The sequence below is a fragment of the Patella vulgata genome, chromosome 6 (genome assembly GCF_932274485.2).
Source record: "Patella vulgata chromosome 6, xgPatVulg1.2, whole genome shotgun sequence".
In the NCBI taxonomy this organism is placed as follows: Eukaryota; Metazoa; Mollusca; class Gastropoda; family Patellidae; genus Patella; species Patella vulgata.
Genome location: NC_065884.2, coordinates 37942348 through 37961024, shown reverse-complemented (window position 1 = coordinate 37961024; position 18677 = coordinate 37942348). Strand labels below are relative to the sequence as shown.

The 18677-nt window shown below is 35.6% G+C and overlaps 1 protein-coding gene across 7 annotated transcripts in view; it reads right to left on the bottom strand.

The window, feature by feature from the left end:
- LOC126825389 (X-ray repair cross-complementing protein 5) overlaps positions 1–18677 on the bottom strand; it is a 284666-nt gene that overhangs the window by 156553 nt on the left and 109436 nt on the right. For all 7 annotated transcript variants that reach the window (XM_050555024.2, XM_050555025.2, XM_050555022.2 and 4 more), the window contains 2 exons: positions 16547–16623; positions 5418–5501 (listed from right to left, as the gene is read on the bottom strand). In XM_050555024.2, the coding sequence (XP_050410981.1) occupies positions 5418–5501; positions 16547–16623 (161 nt within the window). The remainder of the gene's footprint in view (positions 1–5417; positions 5502–16546; positions 16624–18677) is intronic.

Genomic DNA, 18677 nt, shown 5'->3' with positions numbered 1-18677 from the left:
TGAGAAAACCATGCAAAATCATGCAGAATCGGGAAGATGGGGGGTCGCCAGAGCGAGTTCATCTCCGGGGGATTTTATGGACTCCCCCTGACTACTTCACAGCAAGAAGGGCCGATGTCAAAATTTCACCGTTATTGAGAAACAGCCTCTGGGTGATTTTTGGCCAATTTTGCCATTTTTCAGGTCATTTTTGGTCAATTTTCAGCCACCTATTGTGGCGAGTCTAGGGTTTGTATGAAAATGGTGGTGACTGGTGATGTTAGTGGGGGTCTTCCTGTGCCCCAGTGTGAAGACCATGAAGTCGCATCTATTCTCTTAGAGCAATGATCAGCAAAATTGTAAGATATGGTGAATAAATCAGAAAATATACACCTGCGAAGATTAGTTCTATTTTCTATGATGCGGGGGTAGGTCAAAATATCGAAATGGTTTTATGCACAGCTCGACTCCCTCTATCGATATAAGAAATAAAATCTCTGTCACCTCTCTTCAATCAAAGCGAAATCATAAGTCAAAGTTGGTGAATTTTCCCTATTGTAAATCTCTCATTCTCTATGAAATGGCCAACTACTTTCATTCAGGGTAAGCCAGCTATCTCCGTTTCTTCACCAAATCATTCGCCCGCGCTCACAGGTAGCAGCTTGAAACTCCCTCGAGCAAGACTAGTCTCTTTGGTGAGGCTTGATATCCAATCCAAGATGGCCGTGCCCAAAAGCGCGCAAAATTGCAGTTTTTCCTCATGTTTGGCCATTAAATGTGGTTTATATCCCAGATATAACCAAGAGAATCACTTCATTAGTTCATACGATTGAAAAAATGTACTAAGGACATTAAGGCCAGTAAATGTGGTATATATCCCAGATATGACCAAGAGAATCACTTCATACGATTGAAAAAATGTACTAAGGACATTAAGGCCCACCTTTTAGCACATCACATAGCAATAAGTGATGTGAGAACCGAATGGGAGCTGATTTCTTGACGAAGCTGCATTAAATGGAATAGTCCAAACGGATGCATGCTGCCACATCTAAGGAGAAGCCATACAAAGACCGCGTTGTGTCACTTGGAATCAACTTATACCTATTGGAACGGCTAAGTGAAATAAAATACTATTGAAAACAAGCTAACAGTGAGGCTGATGTCCTCCGCCGAAAACCCCCAATAAATAGATGACACATATTAATTAGTCTGGAGGTTCGGCGGGGGGGTCCATCAAATGGGCACAAAACCAAACCCAACTTTTCTTGAGTAAAATTTTGCATAGAATACGATGCCGAGTGGTAATCAGTCCGCCGTTGGGGCGTTTTCGAGATATTCGGGGTCAAAGGTCAAATGGGTTCATTTTCACTGAAAGTAAATGCGCGGTCATTCTTGTATCATGAAAATAAGCTGAAAATGATCGAAAGTAATCACACTTTCAATAAAAATGTAAACTTGCTAAATTCACGTTTGTTCTTTGTGACCCCAGAGGTCAAAAGGTCACATTTTCCGTTTTAGCACTAGGAAGATTTAAAGTAATAAATGTCGGCGAAAATATAAAAACTAAAGCGAAACCTGTTCTAATTAATAATAGGAACATTTAAAATTTATCTTTAGGTGGTCTTAGCACCAAACTTTTACTTTGGAACGTCGAAAATGATCATGCATAACAGAACCAAAACGGTTCGGAGCCTGTTTCAAAAATACGTAAAAACTGTTAAATCAAAATCTCTCTGAATTAGTTTTACAACGAATGCTATACATAATGATACTAGTTGTCTGAAAAAAACAATTTAATAGTTCCATGGCTGGACTCCAACCTGCAGGCCGAGTCACAAAGCCTGCCAAAATTTTCCCCGCTAACATTTACCAATACGACATATATATCCTGTGAACTACTATGTACAATGCATTCGTCGGTTTTATATGCGTCCATGTTCTGGCGAAATTCATAAAAACTCATAAAAAGTTTGCAAACTTTTAATCACAGATTAACGTCGGTTTTCCTAGACTGGGATTCTCGGAAATCCACGCGGTCTGCAGGCTGGAGTCCAACACTGAAACTATTCAATTGTTTTTCAGATAACTAGTATCATTATGTATAACAATCATTGTGAAAATAAATCGGAGAGATTTTGATTTGACAGTTTTTACGTATTTTGAAACAGGTTTCAAAGTGTGTTGGTTCTGTTATGCAAGATCATTTTCGACGTTCCAAAGTAAAAGTTTGGTGCTAAGATCACCTAAAGATAAATTTGAATTGTTCCTATTAGTAATTAGAACAGGTTTTGCTTTAATTTTTATATTTTACGTTGACATTTTATTGCTTTAGGTATTCCTAGTGCAAAAATGGTAAATTTCACCTTTTGACATCCAAGGTCACTAAGACGAAAGGTGAATTTAGCAAGTTTACATTTTTATTGAAAGTGTGATTACTTTCGATCATTTTCAGCTTCGTTTCATACAAGAATGACTGCCCATTCACTTTCAGTGCAAATCAACTCATTTGACCTTTGACCACGAATATCTCGAAAACGCCCCAACGGCGGACTGATTACCACTCGGCATCGTATTCCACGCAAAATTTTACTCTAGAAAAGTTGGGTCTGGTTTTGTTCCCATTTGATGGACACTGAGCCTCAGGTCTAAATTAATCGCCCATATATTTTTTTCAAAAGTATCTAGCAATCAAACTGATTATCAACTATACACTAAGTTTCATAACTCTCTATCAGATAGAATCAAAGTTATCTTGTCCCAAAGCATCGACCAAGGAAATTGCTTATCTCTGCTTAGCTTTAGCTCAATATCTTAATCATTGAACTCAGTCAAGACGAACATCTACATCAAGTTTAAACATTCTACCTCAATTAGAAGCAGAGTTGCTATGTTCCAAAGTCTTGACCAATCAAAATGCTTATTGCTCCTTAGCCTAAGCAGACAATTCTCATTACAAGGTATTGATGTAATGAAACTATACACCAAGTTTCATCACTCTCACTTAATTAGAACTAAAATTATCGTGTCCCAAAGCATCAACCAATCAAATTGCTTATCTCTACTTACCATAAGCAGAAAATGCTCATCTGACCACTCTATCAAGGCATTGACCTCATAAACACCTACACCAAGTTTGAACATTCTAGCTCAATTAGAAGGAGAGTTATTGTGTTCCAAAGTCTCGGCCAATCAAATTGCTTATCACTCTGCTTACCCTGAGCAGAAAATGCTCAATATCGAACTTAGTCAAGGTATTGATGTAATGAAACTATACACCAAGTTTCATCACTCTCACTTAATTGGAACTAAAGTTATCGTGTCTCAAAGCATCAACCAATCAAATTGCTTATCTCTGCTTACCCTAAGCATAAAATGCTCATCTTCACACTCCGTCAAGGCATTGACCAAATAAACACCTACACCAAATTTGAAGATTTTAGCTTAATTAGAAGGAGAGTTATTGTGTTCCAAAGTCTTGGCCAATCAAATTGCTTATCGCTCGGCTTACCCTGAGCAGAAAATGCTCATTATCGAACTTAGTCAAGGTATTGGATGTAATGAAACTATACACTAAGTTTCATCACTCACACTTAATTAGAACTAAAGTTATCGTGTCCCAAAGCATCAACCAATCAAATTGCTTATCTCTGCTTACCCTAAGCAGAAAATGCTAATCTTCGAACTCCATCAAGGCACTGACCTAATAAACACCTACACCAAGTTTGAACATTCTAGGTCAATTAGAAGGAGAGTTATTGTGTCCCAAAACGTGTGACGGACAGACAGATGGACGGACAGACAGACAGACAGACAGACAGACAGACAGATGGACGAACCCATTTAAATAGTCCCCTGCTTTCTTCGAAAGGCGGGGGACAAAAAAGAGGGAAGAAATTGTGTCTTTGAAAAATCGATGGAAACCCTGTGTGGATGCTCGACCACAATCAAATTAGCAGGAAACAGTTGTGCGGTGATACTCCAGTTGACTAAGTTAAGCGATTCCTCAAACCAGCTGCATTGTGTCTGATATAGCTGTAATACCTTTACTAAAGGCCAGCTCTCTGCTTTTTTTTAAACTTGGCAGCATTAAAAAATTCTTGTTAATTTTAGAATTTTTTCTCCTATTTTATGTATGCCGGAAATATTATGCTGCCCATAATGAGGAAATGGGCCGTCAAGAGAGCCAAGTTCCTACACTGCCTCAGGGTAGTTCCTCAAATAAAAAAATATGGCATAGGGTCAAAAATTCAACTTCATCATACGATCATTTTCGGAGCCCAAAATGGATCTTGCTGGGCCTTTTAAAACTGAATTTGTACATAAAGGACATTTCTATCAGGGCCCACCTCTCAACATATTCCAATCTGATTAAAATACAGATCTATATTTCGTTTCGGTTTTTTTTTATACTTTCGATGACCTACATGAAGATCTGACTGGTTGTTGCGATAGGTCACGTCACAGGTCATGCGAGCGGCAGTTGCTTCTAGAGGCTTACCCACAGTTCCGTGCAAAACATGCCTAAAGCTCGCCGTAACATGTCGTTTCACTGGCTAATACCTCACAGAATTCAGAACACGTCAATGATAACAACTCTTTCAGATCCTAGTGTAGTAAAACAAAATTTTGAACTATAAAAACGAAACGAAATAGGATCTGTGTTTTAATCAGATTGAAAATATTCTTAATATCAACCTCAACATATATGGGCAATTGAAAAATCTCTTGTATCGAGTCTCCGAATAATGGATTGACTGGGACCAGTTTCAGAAAATTTTACAAATGTTGCCCCCTGTAAATAGTACATTACAATATAAGTTTAGTAAATTATTTTATATGGTTTGGTTCTTTCAGGTTACTGTTGGAACTGGTGACATCTCTCCCACTGCTACACCATCTGCAGCTACTGGTAGTGCTGCTTACATCCATCATCAATCTACTGCTACTACATCATCTACAGCTATGGGTATTGCAACTGCCACGCTGCCTCTTCCTTCTGTAACCGCTATTGGTAGCGACACCAGTGAAATTTTGAGATCGGCCCTCTTGGCTGTGAAGTAGTCTTGAGGAGTCCATAAAATCCCCCAGAGATGAACTTGATCTGCCGACCCCCACCTTCTGCATGGTTTTCTCGTGGAATGACTCTTAAATATGAAAAATAACGAGGCGCACCTATTTTTTTTTTATTACGTACGAATTTGAATATTTTGTTGACACGTGATTTTTTAATTGTGGTCTGAAACCACCTGCTTAAATAATGAAGAGTTATGCCCCTTTATTTTCGGTAAAAATGTCCAGCAAGAAAAATTTTGAAATCCCATCACTGGCTAACACCCACTGAGGACATGAAAATGAGGACTGATTTCACAGAATGTCATAGTACTCAGTTGTCTGAAGTAACGGAGTCCACTGTATATAATATATAGAGTACTTACATTCCAACTGAGAAATTAATTCCTTTCCCAAGTGAGAAACCAACTCTTCCTAATGCTCGCTTTTTGTGATCTTTTGTTCTAACTCTGAAAATAAACAACCAAAACAAATTAACAGTTACCAATACTTTTTTAAAGATAGGTTGCCAGGCAACAAAACATACACCCACAGCAGCTAAACCATTCGAGCAGTTGACAAGGGTTGTCGCATATTTATTCTTTTGTAGGTAATTAGGGGAATTTCATACAGATGACATTATAATTTTTGTCGTTTGAGGGTTCACATGGTTCTAAAAACTAAAAAAAGGGGTCATAACTCTGGAAGTAATCTACAGAAATTGTTGAAATTCGACAGGCTTTTTCGTTTTACTAATTCAAATATTGCATATAAATTTCATACAGATCGGATGATAACTACTGTCGCTCGAAAGTTCACAAGGTTCAACAAAGTAAAACAAGGGCCATAACTCTAATTTAAATGATGAATGTGAATTTCATACAGATTAGGTGATAACTTTTGTCGTTCAAGCGTTCACAAGATTCAACAAAGTGAAACAAGGGCCATAACTCTAGATGTAATTAACTGAAATTTGCTGAAACCCAATAGGCTTGTTCGTTTTACTAATTTAAATGATACATATAAATTTCATACAGATCGGATAATAAATTTTGTCGTTAGAGCATTCACAAGATACAACAAAGTGAAACGAGGGCCATAACTCACGGCGTAATTAACGGAAATTGCTGAAATTCAATAGGATTCTTCGTTGAACTAATTTAAATGATGCATATCAATTTCAAACAGATTGGATGATAACTGTTGTCATTAGAGCATTCACAAGATTCAACAAAGTGAAACAAGGGCCATAACTCTACATGTAATAAATGGAAATTGCTGAAATTCAATAGGCTTCTTTGCAGAGTTTCCGATAACCGGTATTTTCCGGTTTTATACCGGTAAATTTTAACGTGTACCGGTAAATTATTTTCCCGGCAGTCCATGGGACCGGTAAACAATGATACGGAAAATCATAAACATCAACAAAATTAACTGCAACTTTATCTTTCCATTCATAGCTCATGTCAAAAATCTCGTGCTGACCATGGGTGTCGAAAAGTGGTGCTATTTATAGTAACTTCGATATGATGGTTTCTTCCGTCTTGAAGATCGCTGCTCAATGTCTGCATGATCTTCACAAAATGGCGCCAAAGTAGACGAATTTTTCGTCCTTTAACGGAGGTGGTGATACCTGTATCAAACGCAAAAGAAATATCGTTGTATCTTTGGTAGTCCCAGCAGAGAAAAAAAGGGTTTACGTCGGCAAAATTTAATATACGTCTCTGCGTAATCGTTTATCTTAGCACCATACATAGTTTTTGTCTGTCACCTTTTTAGTTTTTATTCATTCGACGATGATAGACAAACGACACAATGATCACGTGACAACCACAATTGAAATTTCTTTAAAATCATTTTTTTTTTTAATTATGTCATAGCCTTTAATAATATCGACAACATTTATAAAACAAAGCTTCTGTCAGCATGTAGTATAAAGTAAAAAATCATAATGTTAAACAGTATTTAAAACTAAAGCTAACTTTGCCGATTCATTGACCTAATTCCAGCGATGTCACGTGTCATCAGTATACCGAGATTTTATCCGAAAAATATGTTATTAATGACTGTTTCTCAGAATATTCGGTGTTCTATCAGTGGATTATATTCAATGAAGATTTAAATTGAACTAACAATCGGTCTGTGAAACCGTCACATCTATGATCCAATTATTATTTTAATATCTACCTGGAATTCATATGGAGCGTCAATCAAAGACGCGCGACTCTCGAGATTCACAATACAATCCATGACGAGATCCGCCTGGCTTATTTTCACAATGTGTTCAAATTCTCACAGCATGTTTCAATGAAGGGTTTATTTATTTGAATACATTTACAAGAATGATTAGCAGTAAAATTTTGATTTCATCAGACTGGTAAAATTACAAGTGGACTGGTATTTTTGACCTCTACCGGTACGATGTACCGGTAATTTTTTTAAGCTAGCGGAAACACTGTTCTTTGTTTTACTAATTTAGATGATTGATATAAATTTCATACAGATCAGATAATAACTTTTGTCGTAAGAGCATTCACATGGTATAACAAAGTGAAACAAGGGCCATAACTCACGGTGTAATTAACGGAAATTGCTGAAATTCAATAGGCTTCTTCGTTTCACTAATTTAAATGATGCCAATCAATTTCAAACAGATCGGATGATAGCTGTTGTCATTAGTGCGTTCACAAGATTCAACAAAGTGAAACAAGGACCATAACTCTAGATGTAATAAACGAAAATTGCTGAAATTCAATAGGCTTCTTTGTTTTACTAATTTAAATGATTGATATAAATTTCATACAGATCGGATAATAACTTTTGTTGTTAGAGCATTCAAAAGGTACAACAAAGTGAAACAAGGGCCATAACTCCCGGCGTAATTAACGGAAATTGCTGAAATTCAATATGCTTCTTCGTTTCACTAATTTAAATGATGCCAATCAATTTCAAACAGATCAGATAACTGTTGTCATTAGAGTGTTCACAAGATTCAACAAAGTGAAACAAGGGCCATAACTCTAGATGTAATTAACGAAAATTGCTGAAATTCAATAGGGTTCTTTGTTTTACTAATTTAAATGATGCATATAACTTTAATATAGATCGGTTGATAACTTTTGTTGTTACAGCGTTCAGTCAGTTTTGAACCGATTTTCAAGAAATTCATACTCAGCCATCCTTAGGGTGTAACGGTGATATACTAAAAGGTTTTTTTCAATCGGATAAAAATTATGACCTCCATAGGGTCCACAAGCTAAAAACGGGATTTTTCGTACAATCAGGGGTCATAATTCAGACAGTTATGGTCCGTTATGCGCGAATATCGAAAGGAACTGAGATCTTTGGGTTATAAACTTACATTTCAAGTTTCAACAAAATCGGATAAAAATTGTGACCTCTATCGGGTCCACAACCTTGATATACCATATTTTTCCGCTATTTGAGATCGATGGACAGCCATTTTGTCAGTCAGTTCTAGTCCGATTTTCACTAAATTCAAACTCAGCCATCCTCAGGGTGTAACGGTGATATACTAATACAGTTCTTTAAATCGGATAGAAAATATGACCTCTATAGGGTCCACAAGCTAAAAATGCGATTTTTCGTACAATCAGGGACCATAATTCAGGAAGTTATGATCCGATATGCGCGAATATCGAAAGGAACTGAGATCTATGGGTTATTAACATATATTTCATGTTTAAACCAAATTGGATAAAAATTGTGACCTCTACAGTGTTCACAAGCTAAAAACGTGATTTTTCGTTCAATCAAGGGCCATAATCCATGAAGTTACAGTCCGATACATGCCAATATCGAAAGGAACAGAGATCTTAGGGTGATAAACCTATATTTCAAGTTTCGTTGAAATCGGATAAGAATTGTGACCTCTAGAGTGTTACAATCCGATATGCGCGAATATCGAAAGGAACCAAGATCTTTGGGTTATAAACAAACAGGATTTTTTGTACAATCAGGGGCAATAATCCAGAAAGTTATGGTCTGAAATGCACTAATATCAAAAGGGACTAAGACATTTGGGATATAAAGATATATTTTAAGTTTCACCAAAATCAGAAGAAAATTGTGAACGCTAGAGGGGGTCCACAACATTCATATACCTTATTATTACGCTATTGGAGATAAACCTATAATGCATGAAGTTTCGGTCCGATACATGCAAATATCGAAAGCAATCAAGATCTTTTGGAGATAAACCTATATTTCAAGTTTTGTCAAGTGTAGAGTGTCCACAAACAATTTTTTTTCAAATTTTCTACCCATTTGATAACCCTTATATTTTTGTGTTTTCAGCCCTTGACAACATCCCCCCCAGCTTATACAAAAAAACTCAAGTTGGTGGTGTAAAATGTCAATTTATTATATTAAATTACTAAAACATGGCTATTCCAATTGGCAACAATTAATAGTTACCCTAACATCATGTTCCTTGCTCAACAACAGACTAAAACATGCAAATATGAGAAAACATATCATAATGAAAGGAACATTAATATAATATTGAACAAATTATCATTCTAAAGTTGAGAAGAACATGATCATAAAAGGTTGTGAACCACAATATCACACCCCTGGTGGTGTGAGAGGGTGGAGGAGGGCTAAGCACCACAAATGTGCAACAAAGAAATTCTTTAGATAATAATACGTTACAAAAAACACTTTCACTCTAGCTCACCCCTTGAGAAATTTACAAAGGGGTAATTATTACTTGTTAATAAAAAAAAGTCAATCAACTTACTTGTCGGCTACAACAACAGTCATACCTCATATGGTTCTTAATCCGAGCAATTAGCACATTTAATGGTGATTTTGACAATCCGGTAAAAAAAAAACCAAAACAAGCTTGCTGATAATTCATAAAAGGTTCAGTAAAATACTCCACGTGGCGAAATAAGATGATCTCGACATGGTTTGCGAATCGCACGTCTTCTACGCTCCGTCCGTGTGAATTCCAGGTACAGGTAGATATTAAAATAATAACTGGATCATACATTGATGGTAAATTTAAATCTTCATTGAATATAATCTCCTGGTAGAACACCGAATACACAGAAAGAGAAACAGTGGGTATTTTCCCGACAGAATCTCAAATGCTGAATTCCTATGACACATGACATATGGGTCGGAATTATGTCAATAAACCAGATTTAAATAGTGTTTATACACATGCTGACAGGCTTAATTCTAAAAATATTATTGAAGCTATATCATAGTTGTACAAATTTTATTTTATAGCAATTTCAATTGTGGTTGTCACATGATCATTGTGCCATTCGTCTATCATCAACGAATGAATAAAAACTTTTGCAAGTTACGTGACTAGTTACATGTTGGACAAAAGACTACAAATTGCGCTATGAAAAAATGCCATGGTGCCATATCAACTTATTTTGACTAAGGCATTTTCTGGATATTACTTTTGACACTATTTAAGTGTTTACCAAAAAATCCATATGATTGTTCTATTTTTATCATTGTTCTTGTATTTTGATGTTTTAGATTAACACAATAAAAATGACGAATTTCTAGCCCTGCTAGACTAGAAACGTTATCATAATCAAGACTACAAATGTAATTATACCACGCTATACAAGTGTCAATAATACACATGGTAACTACCATTACAATAACACAAAATTAAGTAGCCTAAGCGATAACGCAATTGGTAGCTATGATTGCACTAATACAAGTATAAATACATTTGTAACTATATAGCCAACGTTACTTCCTACAATTACCAAAAAATACAAGTCGAAAGGAACCGAGATCTTTGGGTTATAAAATTACATTTCAAGTTTCAACAAAATCGGATAAAAATTGTGACCTCTATAGGGTCCACAAGCTAAAAACGTGATTTTTCGTACAATCTGGGGCCATAATCCATGAAGTTTCGGTCCGATACATGTAAATATCGAAAGCAATCAAGATCTTTTGGAGATAAACCTATATTTCCAGTTTCGTCAAAATTGGAAAAGAATTGTGACCTGTAGAGTGTCCACAAACAATTTTTTTTCAAAATTTCTACCCATTTGATAACCCTTATATTTTTTTGAAAGGATCAATCGATGTTTATGAAACTCCAGCAAAATAAAGCCATATGGTCCAACCGATCAATAAAGCAATTCCAACAATGATCTGTTAACTGGAAGTAGTCGAAATAATGTCCGATTTTTTTAAAAAAGTAAAAAAATGGATGCTTTTTTGGAAAAATGTGATTTCTCCATCCGATATCAAAGGATTAAACAAATAAAGGTATCGTTGAGTGGCCCGAGGAGTGCACTGCCTTCTGATACCCAATTCATACGGATACTATGACCAGGCAGAAACGTAACACACTAAAGCAAAGATACGCGAAGCAAACATGGATAGGATAAACCAGCAAGTGGCAGTTTTCATCAACCCTTCCTTGAAGTGTCAAATTTGACAATGAACCCCTCCCACGTGTATGGTGCTATTGCGTGTCACATGTGCAACTCAGTGGTTCTATTGGGGCGATAAGTTCTTCATCTGTGAACATACTCTCAAAGAATGTCAATTGTCCATGACTATTTATCATATGACAACCTGCATAGGTATTTGCATTTCAATATCCCCTACTTTTTTTTGAAGAGTATATAAATGTATAGTTTCTTGCCTGGGTCATAGATAGGACTACCAAGAAAAACTAATTTCCTCACTATAAATAACAAATGATAATTCACATATCAAATAAAACTAATGAAAATAGGGACATGCGCCCGCTTCCACCCACGGTGATATTGCCCATTGCCGAACATTATTCAGATTCGATCGAACTCTGTGTAACAAGCTCGTCTTTGAAAGCAAAATACTGATATATGACCTAATATTGAGACGCTTGTTCATATAGCCGCTTGTTTTCGATTGTATGAAATAGCTTTATTATTTTACTCCATGGTACTAAGAAACCACAGGTTCTGTGATTGTGAATCCAGCCTTTATTGTACAATTTATACTGTCGGTTCGTGCACGCTTTTGATGTTGAGAGGCGAGGGACATTTTGTAAGAGTACCATATTAATAAATCTGTCTTTTTTCAATTCCCAGTGAAATTAGTCAATCCTCTTACATAATACTTGGCATCGTTGGGAGAGGCGAAACTTTAGTTTATAAATATGACCAAAGTATTGAAGATGAATTCATTTTAAACGAATACAAACAAGTTTAAAACCCCTGTGCGATGTTTTGTGGTATCATGGCTCCCTTGAGGCTGAAGCTGACATAGAAATTCAATTTTGGTGATAACATTTGGGGTACATGCGATTCTCTTTGAGAAGTGGCGAAAAAAACCCTTAAAATTCTGATCATATATAGATTGCCGTTAATCAAAACCATGTGGCGGAATACTGTAAATTAATCAACAAGCTGATCATGTCATTGAGTAATACTTATCAATTGTCACAGCCTAGTTGACTGATAATTCCGTCGACAAATAATTATTTACTCCGAATATGATTTATAGGCCGAAATGGAAATAAACAAAATGGCCAATAATTTTCTTTTCGAAGAGAATTTTATTGATAGCTGAATCCCATTTACTGTCACTTCATACGCATGTAATCTCTTGAACACTGGCATAGTCTGGCAGACCTATGGCTGAACCCGGAAATTGTATACAAAGTTTTTTTATGATTGATTTAAGTAACCTAGGGTGTCCTCGTTCAGAATCTGTCGAGTGAACCTCGGTCACCCTTGAGCGTTTTGAGAAATTCAAGATGGCGTTCAAGACGGCCGCCACATCAAATAATCCCCTATAGCTCCAATAGTATTTATTCTAAGATGATAATTTTGGTGTCGAACCGTATGTTTTTGTGGTCAAGGAATACACTTGAATCATTTATTATGTTGTGGGATGATTAGATGATAGTAAAATCAAAAATGCCAGACAATATGACCCCTTAACCCATTAGCGGCGGTAAGGGGGCGATTATAAAAGTGATGCGTTTTCCATGGCGCTCAGTATACTTTATCAAGAAACCACCACATGGTTTCCTGATAGAAAATTGAACCCCAGATCGATATCTGTTTTTGATCATGGAGAAATAGGCTCCCACTGTAAATAATAATAATAATAATAATAATTTTAGTAATCTCAATAGGCTTTCAGATTAATAATTTTAACAAAAATAATAGTGTTTCACACAAGCTACGCAGTGTGAAACCCTAATAACTAGAGCTGCGATGCAGTAATGGCGGGTTTCACACATTTTGCATTGTCGCAGAACGTTCAAAATAAATGAAATGAAGTGAAATGGGGTTTAACATCCTACTGTTCTGCTCACGTTCAAAATAGCTTTATCGTCTAAGTCACACCCACTTTCCCACTAAAACCGAAGAAATGGTAACGATGCGACAAGCAGTTGCTGAGATCTAATCAAAATGGAATTGGAATAATAATAATGATAAGAACTAGACCTGCAAGCAACACTGAAACAGCTTTCAGGAATCGGACAGGAAGTGTGTCATACAATAGCCCATTTATCGAGCTACCAAACGATACTTTATATGTTTTGATCCGATCACACCGGAAGTCAATTAGTCGAAAAAATTTCGAATAATTTGAGAAAAAAAAACGAAAAAAGTGATTACTACGCACCGATTTTTTTACTGTCTTTTTTTTTTTAATTATCGAGTATTTTTTTGACTACTTCCTGTTTACGGATCATTATCTTGATAGATTTAACAAGTGGTATGGGAACTTAACTTCCTGTACCAGAAGTTTCAGAAAGATCCATTGGACAGTTTTACCTCCCTTATACCATTAGAAGCAGATTTACAGATATAACGATTTTTCGACTTTTTTCAAAGATTGTGGCCCTTTTGGACCATTTATACTATATTGAGGGTTTTAAATTTGGATTCACACCATAGACCACCGTTAGGACTCTAAGTAACAGAAGTTTAAGAAAGGAAATAAATAAGAGAAGTTTTCGAAATAAAAGCCTCATATTTGGCTCCAAAAAGGAAAATAATAGATTTTCAGCGTTGCCTAACCTGCAAATTTTTACCATTTAGATGTCACAAGATCGTCCATTGTTCGAACTATCCAATGACACTTATATTGTTTTGATTCGGTGAAATCTGGCGTAGTAATCACTTTTTTCGCAAGATCACCATTTTTTTATTTTTTACGTTTTTTTTTTCTCAAAATATCGGAATTTTTTTCGACTACTTCCAGTTTTTGGATCATCGTTGGGATAGCTTTAACAAGTTGTTTGGTTACCTTACCTTCTGTAAAAGAAGTTTCAGAATAATTCATTCAGCTGATTTCCAAAGAAAGAAAATTAGAAGATCATTTTCAGGATTTTTCAACTTTTTTCCAAGATTGAGGCTCTTTTTGGACAACTTATGTTATTTCAATGCTTTTATTTTTGGACTCACGCCATAGTCCACCCATAGGTTGTGTTGTGTTTGAGAAAAAGGCCTCTCAAAATGCTCCAAAACGGAAAATACTAGATTTTCGGCGTACCATAATTTATTTTCTGGCTATCTAAATCGTATCATTCAGATGTCATATGATAGTCCATTAATGGGGCTATCCAGTGACACTTTAGTTCTTTTGGTCCGCTAAGATCTGATGGAGAAATCAAGTTTTTCGCAAGAGTGCTAATTTTCTTTAACCTTTTTCTTCATTTTTTGAATACGTCCAGTATGGAGATTATTGTCAGGATAGTTTTAATAACCAATTTGGGCAATTAGATAGCCACAGGGCTCTGTAATGATATGGATGTCAGCTGTTTCGTAACCTGGCTGTTTCGTACTTAGTTCATTCGTACCTCAAATGAGCCGTTTCGTACTTCACTTCGTACCTCAAATTGATTCGTACGTTGTTGAAATCAGTTAAATGAAATTGAAATAAAGGTGAAACGATTTGATCAAATCGAACGGCTACGCTAAATTTATATTACACAGCCTGCCCAATAGTAGTAATTCACACACAATTAAAGGATACATTTATACTAAAATTGCTTCAGCATTTCACTAAATTTACACCGGTTACGATCGAAAGCCATTTTCATGCAGTTGGGTTTCAATAACAGAACTACCCCGTGATATAACAGAATGGGTTCAATATTCAACCCCGGATTAAATACTTTTTCATTCGTTTTTTAAACTGCTTTAACAATCACCAATCAACTGTCGTCAATAATCACAACTCACTGAGCAGAATGGGTTCGATAATCAACATCAGATTTAAAGAAAGGCAGGTAATCGTTTATTATTTCAATTTCTTTCAACAACATATAGATTTATTTTAATTTCTTTCAATTCATTTCAACAACATATAGGAAAAGGTACGAATCAATTTGAGGTACAAATCACGTGTGTATTCTAATTCTCGTTCAGCAGCCATTTTTATAAATTTAGCGCAGCCTTTGGATTTAGGAGAAGGAACTAATCAATTTGAGGTACAAATTTCATGCATATTCTAATTCTGGTTCTGCATATTCAATTTACAACCCATTCAGGCTTTTCAGATTTTAAAATATTTGTACGTAACTTTTATAAACTTGTAGCTATAATCTATACGAAGAAAATGTATGTTAAAATTAGTTTGTAATATAAGCAGTTACCTAGAAATGGGCAATTTTTAATAAGTCACTGTTTTCGTTATTTTACCTGTAAAATAGTCAATTATTATTGGATTTTCACAAAAGTGACACCATTTGATTCAAAAAGCAAGTATGCGTCGTATCAAATTGATTACAATTTAAAATTGACACCGGAAGTGACGCCATTTTGTCAAAAAATGCATTTTTAACTTTTAAAATCAACATTTTTATCAACCAAGAATTATTTAATATGTATTAATAATTTTAACTTTTGGTTTACATTCACATATTAATAAAATTCATACGGTCATATAGTTTCCCAAAATTGTTTCTAACTTGTTCAGTTGCGGAGAAATAGGCGATTTTCAACAGGTCACTTTACAGATACCAGAAAATGGTTTCTAAATTGTACGGTTGCAGAGAAATAGATGGTTTTCTACAAGTCACTTTTCAAGGTTTTTGGTCTATAAAAGTGGCAATTATTATTCGATTTACATAAAATTTTCACCATGTGATGCCTTATGCCATTTCCAATTTCATAAAACTAATTGAACATTTTCATTATCAATTATAAAATGAATTGATATTACTGGATTTGGTTGATTCGGCATCCATTTTATTTGATGTGTGCAATGCTTATGTGGAAACCTGTTTAATGGTTTCATTGGTACCGGAAGTGACATATATTTAGGGTAACGTGGCACCGGTAAAACCCGTCATGACTGCATCGCAGTTTTAGTTAATTAATTAGTTTGGTTCTATCCAATCTTATTCCACAAACTCACAGAAGAACAACATTTTTGTTTCGACTGACACCAGTATTTTTTACCAAGTAACCATATTAATGGATGTGTGTGTGTGTGTGTGAGTTTGTGAGTGTGTGTGTGCAACAGCTGTCTGTACTTAAGGAAAATTATTTACCTTGTAAGGAGTTCATCATGTTTTTCGGATGGATTAGGTAATTCTGTCAGTTCATCATCGGTTGTGTATATTAAATCCTGAAATAGTGGATTAGATTGCTCAAGAAAAAAAAATATTTGATTGAATTATACAAATACGTCCACATTTTGAAAGAGATGGACAGAAAACAAGCTAAAAAAAAGCAATTTTTCGAAAAATCCAGGGACATAATCCAGGAGTTTATGGTCTGATATGCATGAATATCAAAAGAAATTGAAATTGTCGTCATTATGTTGTAACACTTAAACATTTTTTAAAATTGGATAAAAATTGTGACCTATAGAGGGTCCACAAGCTAGAAACGTGATTTTTCGTACAATCAGAAGCCAAAATCCAGGAAGTTACGATCCGAAATGCTTGAATATTGAAAGGAACCGAGATCATTGGGATGTAAACATATATTTTAAGTTTCCTCAAAATCGGACAAAAACTGTGACCTCTAACGAGTACACAACTGGCACAATCTTGGTATTACATACTTTTCCACTATTTGCATTCAAGGAGTGGTCATTTTGTCGGGCAGTTGACGAAATTCGAACTCGATCATCATTAAGGTGTAACGGTGATATATTTAAATGATTTTTAAAATCAGATAAAAATTGTGACCTACAGAGAGTCCACAAGCTAAAATTGCAATTTTTTTTGCACAATCAGGGGCCATAATCCAGGAACTTATGGTTCGATATGCGCGAATACTGAAAGGTACCAAGGTCTTTTGGAACATAAACACATGTTTTAAGTTTCATGATAATCAGATCAAAATTGTGACTTCTAGATGGTTCACAACCTTGATATTATATACTTTAACACTATTTGTGTACATAGAGCGGCCATTTTGTCCGGCAGTTTCGGTTCAATTTTCACGAAATTTGAAATCAGTCATTATTCCAGAGAATCCACAAGCTAAAAAATGCGATTTTTCGAACAATCAGGGGCCATAATACAGGAAGTTAAGTTCTGGCATCCGTGATTATCAAAAGGAACCAAGATCTTAGTGTGTAATGGTGATATATTCACACATTTTTTTTTTTAAATTGGATACAAGTTGTGACTTCTACAGGGACCACAACCTAAAAACGTGATTTTTTGTTCAATCAAGGGCTATAGGTATAATTCAGGAAGTTATCACAATATGCGCTAATATCGAAAGGAACCAATATCTTTGGGTTATAAACATATATTTCAAGTTTCATCGAAATCGGATCTAAATTGTGACCTCTAGAGGGTCCACAACCTTCATTTACCTGATGTTTACACTATTTGCGTATGTGGGGCGGCCATTTTGTCCGGCAGTTTTGGCCTGATTTTCACGAAATTCGAACTCAACAAACATTACGGAGTAACGGTGATATATTCGAACGTTCTTTTTAAATCGAATAATAATTGTGATCTCTAGAGGGACCACAAGCTAAAAACGTGATTTTGCGTACAATCAGAGACCACAATTCAGGAAGTTACGATCCGATATGAGTGAATATTGAAAGTAACTTTTCAAGTTTCATCAAAATCGGATCAAAATTGTGTCATCTAGAGGGTCCACAACTTTGATATACCAGATGTTTACACTATTTGCGTACAAGGGGCGGCCATTTTGTCCGGCAGTTTTGGTCTGATTTACATGAAATTCGAACTCAACCATCCTTAGGGTGTAACGGTGATATATTCAAACGTTTTCTTTTTAAATCGGATAATTGTTGTGACTTCTAGAGGGATCACAAGCTAAAAACGTGATTTTTCGTACAATCAGGGGCCATAATTCAGGAAGTTAGGGTCTGATATGTGCGAATATCGAAAGGAACCGAGATCTGTGGGTTATAAACATGCATTTCAAGTTTCATCAAAATCAGATGAAAATTGTTACCTCTACAGTGTTCACAAGCTAAAAACGTGATTTTTCGTATAATCAAGGGCCATAATCCATGAAGTTACAGTCCGATACATCCCAATATCGAAAGGAACCGAGGTCTTAGGGTGATAAACCTTTATTTCAAGTTTCATTGAAATCGGATAAAAATTGTGACCTGTAGAATGTTCACAAACAATTGGGGACGGATGGACGTCCGGAAGAACAGGGGCAACGACAATATACGTC